Here is a 7,480-nt window from a genome sequence, read left to right as displayed (position 1 = left end):
AAACACACAAAAACTTAATTCTGAATTTTTTTTAAAAGATTAGAGAGGAAACTCACACACACAAACACACACACACAGGCAAAAAGACACCACATAGTGTAGTGGTTAGCATGCTTGGCTGAAAGGAAGAAGGCCCAGGTTTGAATCCTGGGTGCAGCGAGGCAAATGTGTACTCCTTGTTCACCTAGCAGCAAATAGGTACCTGAAGGGTTGTGACCTTGCTATCCCAGTGTGTGGTGTGTCAGTGGTCTATGTCTTACCCAAAGATAGGTCACTACGAGATCTGAGCTCTTTCCTGAGGGGAATGGCTGTGTAACAATTTACCTTAAATTAAGATTAGTATGTACCTTAAAACTAGGATTAGCACATAATATGTTTTGTTACATTGGCTCCTTGGCGGGGATGCTCCGGTCTATTATTATGCATTACCTTCTAACAGCAATACTAGACTATGTATTGGCCTCTCTATGATGGTCCTGTTTGCCTTTATGTGTCTTCCCTGGTTGTCGAGATTACAGTCTGAAACCAGGACCTTAACCTTTCTTACTAGGCCATCATGATCAGGAGATACTTCTGTTACTCTTCCCAGTTTCCACTGGTTCCTTGTTAAATTCTGATCTTTGATGATAACTATGTCATTTACACTGAGATTCCTCTTTGGTGTTGTCCACTTATTTCTAAGCTGTAGGAATTGCACATACTCCTTTTTCCACCTGGACCAGAACTGGTTGGCCAGGTATTGTGCTCTGCGCCATCTCTTTATGCAGTACAGGTCCTTCTTAATGAAAATGCTTGGAGGAGGCAGTACTACCTTTGTTTTCATAGTTAACAAATTACTGGGTGTCAACGGTGTAAGACTTTCTGGGGAGTTAAGATGGTCCACAGTTAGGGGACGACCATTAACTATATTTTCTGCTTCAACTAGGAAGGTTCTCAGATCTTGGTCATCTAGCTGAGTACCATGCTGATCAAGCAACACAGAGAGTACATTTCTCACTGTGCGTATCTGCCTCTCCCAAACACCTCCCATGTGACTGGAATTGGGTACATTCATGTTAAAAACAATCCAGTCACACTGATCTTTCACGAGTTCTTGTCTGACTTTATTGTTATTTTAATTCTTTTAAGCATTTCTCATACTCTGATTTGGCTCCTACAAAGTTAGTTCCCTGGTCACATCTCAACTGTCTTACGGGCCCTCTTCGTCCTACAAAGTGACGGTATGCACTTAGGAAGGAACTTGTATCCATGCTGTTGGCTGTCTCTATGTGCACAGCTCTACATGCCATGCAAGTAAAGAGCACTCCATATCTTTTAAGCTCTTTACGCCCCTCTTTGACATAGAAAGGGCCAAAGAAATCTACTGCTGAGTATGTAAAAGGAGGTGATGGTTCTAGTCTGTCAATAGGCAGGTCTGCCATCTTCTGTCCCTGTGTTGTACTTCTAACTTTACGACAGATAATGCACTTTGAAATGTGCCTTGATACTAGGGATGATCCTCCTACTATCCAGTATCCACATGACCTGATTTCATTTAAAGTTATGCCCCTGCCTTGATGATTTGTCCTTTTGTGATGGTGGCATATTATCAGCTGGGTTATGTGAGATGTTTTGGGGAGGATGACTGGATGTTTGGATTCATCTGTCAAATTAGAAAACCTCAATCTTCCTCCTACTCTCATGATACCATTTTTGTCAATGAAGGGATCTAAATTATAGAGGGAACTGGTCTTGTCTATCACTTTTGTTCCCTTGCCATTGTCTCCTTTAATTAAAGAATTATGGTTAGCAGATGATTTCAGTACATTTATTTCCTTCTGGAATGCCTTTGCTTGCAGTTGTTTTATAATTACATTTTCAGCTTCTGACACTTCTGCTACATTTACTGGCTTATATGTGTTTCCCTTTACTTTAGTAGTGCCATCACCTTTTCCTCTGAAGCTGTTCAAAAGCTTGAGGCATACAGCAACTGCCCTCTTTGCTTTAAACCAATCTGAAAAATACTCAAGTCTTTCTAGTATATCTGTGGGCTGTTGTGTACCTACAGCATGGCATACAACTTTCTTCACTTCTGGATCATTCTCACTTATGACCTTGTACTTGGAATGGCTATCCATTTTGCTATGTTGCCAAAGGAATTCTGGGCCATTCCACCAGATCTTGCTATTACACAATTCATCTGCTGTCATGCCTCTAGATGCATGATCTGCTGGGTTATACTGTGTCTCTACAAATTTCCACTGATTTGGTGAAGTGTGATCTCTTATTGTTTCTACTCTATTTGCAACATATACATGGAATCTCTTTGCTTCATTTGCAATGTAACCAAGGACTACTTTGCTGTCTGTCCAAAATACTTCTTCCACATTATTATACTCAAGTTCTCCCTTCAAGAGTTTATGGATTCTAACTGACACCACTGCTGCTGCTAGTTCTAGTCTGGGAATTGTCATGGTTTTTAGAGGTGTGACACGTGACTTTGCCATTACTAATGCACAATGAATTTGGCCAGTCTTGCTAATTAATCTAATATATGAGCACTGGCCATATCCCTCTTGACAGGCATCTGAAAAGTGATGGAGTTCAACCTTTTCTACTTCCCCAAAGTCATCAGGTTTGTAGCATCTAGGTACCTTTAACTGATCTAGTTTGTGCAGCTCATCCTTCCATTTTATCCATTTAGGTTTGACATAATCTGGCACCTCATCATCCCAATCAACTGCATTCTTACATAATTCTTGTAAAATTTGCTTTCCAGTCAGTATGAGAGGTGACACTAGACCTAATGGATCATATATAGAGCTCACTGTTGACAGAATGCCTCTCCTGGTGAGTGGCTTGTCTTTCAGCTTTATTCTAAATTGAAATGTGTCAGATTCTATGCACCACTCAACTCCCAAAGTTCTTTCTATAGGCAGTGTGTCTTCATTCTTACTAAAATCCAAACTTTTAATTCCATCTGCTCTCTCATGAGGAGAAATTGCAGCTAATACAGCTTTGTTGTTTGACAAGAACTTATGAAGGTTAAAACCTCCCTTGTAACATAATTCTTTGCTCTGCTGAATAAGAGTGACACCTTCATCCATTGTAGCTACTGACTTCAAACCATCATCAACATAAAAGTTGTTTCTTACAAACTTGGCTGCATCAAATCCACACCCGTAGTCATCTGCAGCTTTCTTAAGAGCAAAGTTGGCTACACTTGGAGATGAAGTAGCTCCAAACAGGTGAGCTGTCATCCTGTATTCAGCTATCTTATTATTAAGGTCACCATTTTCCCACCAAAGGAATCTTAACATGTCTCTGTGTTCTGGGTTGACCTTCACTTGATGGTACATTGCCTCTATATCACATACAAGTGCAATGCTTTCTTGCCTAAACCTACACAACACTCCAATAAGTTTGTTGGTAAGGTCTGGGCCTTGTAACAGGTGACTGTTTAATGACTGGTTCCTGTAGTTTGCACTACAGTCAAAGACAACTCTCAACTTCCTTGGCTTTCTCGGATGATAGACTCCATGATGTGGAATGTACCAGACCTTACCATCATTCCTAACTAAATCCTTTGTCGGTACAACCTCTGCATAACCTTTTGTAATCATATCATCCATGAACACTTTGTAATCACCTTCATGTTGATTATCCTTCTCAAGTTTAGCTCTTAACTTCTTGAGTCTCTGCTCTGCTAATAGTTTGTTGTTTGGAAGCTTGACGTTATCATCTTTAAGAGGAAGGGGCAACTCATAATGGCCATCCTTCAGCTGATGTACTCCTTCTTTCATCTTACTCATAAACCTTTTATCTTCATATGATAATGGAGTGTCAGCTGACTTTCTATCACTGAAGTCAAGTTCAAACATATCTCTCACTTGAGAAGGATTAATCATCTCTTTGGTTTTAGTAGGAACCACTAAGAAATTAACCCTCTTTTCTTCATTGATTTCTACTTCTTGTGTCACTGTTCTGTAGACTACCACTGTATCCTCCATTGGACTTGAATGGGGTGAGATTTTACCAATGATCCCCCAACCTAGCTCTGTCCTACGAGCATAAGGATGCTTCTTACTATCACCTGCTATTTGCTCTTCTGCCATAATGGCTTCTGCACAATCAAGACCAATGAGAAGTCCTATGTCATTGTTTGGGTCATATTTCATTAGTTTGTCAGAGATTGCCTTTAAGTGGGGCCAGTCACAAGCAGTCTCGGTCCTTGGTATCTGACTCCGTCCAGCTGAAATGTTTTCTGTTGAATATGCTGAAGGGATTGATATTTCCACTTCTTCATTATAACCTCTTACTTTAAGTCCATGAATTTTGATAGAATCAGTGATTTGTTTTCCACTTATTGTGTGGATATTGAGTGACACTGATGGTCCACTGACTCCCAATTTATTCAGAGTGCTTTCCTTGATGAATGAAGCATCAGACTGCTCATCCAGCAGGGAATACACTAAAAATTTATTCTCTTCGTTACTAACATGATGTAACCATACAGGAACTATCATGGTGTGCATGTCATGTGTCACTGATTCTGTAACTTTGACCTTATTTGCTACTACTGTGGGTTTATCATCTTTAGGCTGAGTTGCTTGTGCTGGCACCCTTTGGCTCTCAGTTCTTGTCATGTCATCATTGTGAAGGGCTGTGGGATGGTATCTCTGACATACTTTACAAACTTTCCTTCTTCTACAATCCTTTCCTTTGTGACCCATTTTTAGACACCCTGTACATAACCGTTTTTCTTTAGCAAATTTGTACCTAGTATTACCATCAAGTTTGGCAAATTCCTTGCAATCATCTAAATCATGATCCTTTGTACAGTAGTGACAGAATCGTCCTTTACTTTCCTGGTCCTTGGGATACTGTTTGTTGGCTTGTACATTTACTTTACTTTGGAATGACCACATTGGTTTTTCCTCAATTGATTTAGCCATGAAAGTTCTACTCCCTCTATTCTTTGTCATGATGTTTGATTCCCTTGGTTTCCAATTGGTTGCCCTTGTTTGAGTTTTGATCCAATCATTTACTTCCTTACTTACTGAATTCCAGGAAAGAAATGGATTGCTTGCTCCTTTTGCTTCTTTCTGGACAAATTCACATAACATTTCAAAGGGTGGGTGGTGCTCTTCATTGCTACTAGAAGTGTTATTACTGTTAGTATCAAGATATATCATCGCTTGCTTTCTCCAGTCATGAACAACATGTCCAGGGAGTTTTGCTAGCACCTTTCTCTGCTCTCTAGGGTCATTCAGAAATGACAAATAAGAAGTGTGTTTCATTGCAGCTAAACAGCACTTCAAAAAATCTGAGAATGCTGTTAATGCTGGACCATTATGCGGAGAGATTGGTAGCCAATTCATTAACTTATTTGTGTAAGCATCAGCTATGATGCTTTTGTTTCCAAATCTATCACTAAGAATTTTCTTTGCTTGCACATAGTCAGCATCAGAGTTAAAGTGCATTAACATTTTAATGGCATCCTTTGCCTCACCAGTTGTATACCTCTCTAAGTAGGCAAGTCTCTCTTTACCAACAGAAGTTTTAGACTCTACATAAGTTTCAAAGTTTTTCAACCAACTTGGAAATTCCATGGGTTCTCCATCAAAAGTGTTAGGCTCTATTGGAGGGAGGCTCCACTTGGGATCAGGTATGTTGATTGCAAAGGTTCTCCCAGGATAGGAAAAGGATTGATGATTCTGTCTCACATTATTTACATTATTAGGCATGTTGACATTATGAGTGTGTCTACGAGAGCTTGGTACAAGACTTTGAGCTGTAGGGTTGAGATTTATTACCTGAGGTTCACTAAATATTTGTCCATCTACTTCATTTGTCATCAATTCATTATCTCTATTGCAAGAAGGTTTCTGTGGGTCATGGAATGTAACATATTTGTGAGGCATGGCATTGTCACTTTGTTGATTTGCAATTGCTTGTGCTTTCATTTCATTTTGTGACTCTATGTATTGTTGAAGATAACTTTGCTTCTCTACACTTTCATCATTACCTGGAAGCATTTTTACTTCTTCTTCAACTAAGCTAAGAGCATTAAGTTCTGCACTAGCAACTGCTAAATCTCTCTCTTTCTTTTTCTTTGAGAACATTGCTTCTGCCTCTGCTAAACTATCATGATATTCCATTTCCTTTCTAAGTCTGGCTACCTTCTTGCTTTCTTTGTGCTGCTGATGAACGTGATGAAGTAGATGAGACTCTAGAATGTCTAGACCGTTTGCTGGAACAAATTGATCCTCTGTCATTCTTTAACTCCTTTCTTTTACATTCTATACTTTCTAATATTTCATGGTGAACTTGTTGATTGTGTTCCAGCTCTTCATTTAGCTCCTCTGACCTTTCTGGCTCTAGTTCCACCAGCTTTGTTTATTCCACATAATACTGATGAAATGCCTCTATTACTTCACTTGACATGGGCTCTAATTCAAAGGGGCTAATTACAATTTTTAATCCTTTCTTAATTTTGCTGGTAACACTGCTCCATTTACGCTTACAGGACTCTGCTCTTCCTTTGGTTACACTGACTTGATATTCTCTTCCTTTATCGGTTGGCACTCGCTCCCTGACACTAACTTCTTCAATACAAGTTTGATCCCTGTCCACTTGCTCACCCTCACCTTCCCTAAGGCCATCTACGGCATTAATTTCCTCAGTATCAGACATATCTAACAACTTAATTGTGTCAATACTGAGACACTGAAAGAACAATTAAAATTACCACTCTTAATACTAGCTAATTCTGGGTAATTTTCACTTAGGCTACTCAATTCAGTGCACATACATAATATTATACTTTCTTGCCTGTGACCATGGGTTCTACAAAATGGTGGCGAGGCACAGTGGGTAGAAGGGAGTGGTTGTCGTCAAGGGTAGAGCTGACCCCGGGGCCTCAGAGGTCAACCTTTAGGCTTACGTCAGCGTCCCCTCGTCCTGTGACTCACTCTTGCTACGGTTTCACATGGAGCCAATTTCTTGCTTGTAGGCTGAGTTCTTACTGTAGCCGCACCGGCTGGGCATCAATTGGCTCTCAGGTGATCTGTTTTACTGATCACACCCATCATCGTAGGGTCGAGGAAAGGCAGTTCTCCCTGACACGTTTATTGATGAGGTAGGCATGACCGTAAGAACTGCGAACAAGTTCTCGGTCTCAATTTCTTACAAAATAACATTATACACTGATATTAAACACTTTCAACATATTACAATATTCATTAACAATACATGCAATTGACTTAGCACTATGACAATCAGTTTTTACTACAAAATTAAAGTATTTACCTCGGTCACCATCCTGCCCGTCTTTGTCTGAGCGCGACTTGGCCGTGAGTGATGCCCGAAGGCGACTAGCAGGTTAACCCCACACTACCAACAAGTGAGCATCGGCTTCGGTGCTTAATATAGCATTAAATACTGATACTCACACATATTACACGTTTTCATGCAAATAGAAAACTATTGAACATTTCAC

At 39.9% G+C, this 7,480-nt stretch overlaps 1 protein-coding gene across 3 annotated transcripts in view; it reads right to left on the bottom strand.

Moving 5' to 3' along the window:
• Positions 1-314: 314 nt before the first annotated feature.
• LOC135110395 (uncharacterized) overlaps positions 315-7,480 on the bottom strand; it is a 15,347-nt gene continuing 8,181 nt past the window's right edge. For 2 of the 3 annotated variants that reach the window (XM_064022664.1, XM_064022666.1), the window contains exon 2: positions 315-7,480. This exon is cut by the window's right edge and continues 5,012 nt beyond it. In XM_064022664.1, the coding sequence (XP_063878734.1) occupies positions 1,110-6,257 (5,148 nt within the window). In that variant the 5' untranslated portion in view covers positions 6,258-7,480 and the 3' untranslated portion in view covers positions 315-1,109. The other variant, XM_064022665.1, reaches the window with a different exon arrangement.

Source organism: Scylla paramamosain, chromosome 20 (genome assembly GCF_035594125.1).
Source record: "Scylla paramamosain isolate STU-SP2022 chromosome 20, ASM3559412v1, whole genome shotgun sequence".
Lineage (NCBI taxonomy): Eukaryota > Metazoa > Arthropoda > Malacostraca > Decapoda > Portunidae > Scylla > Scylla paramamosain.
This window is presented reverse-complemented; position numbering and strand designations above follow the sequence as displayed.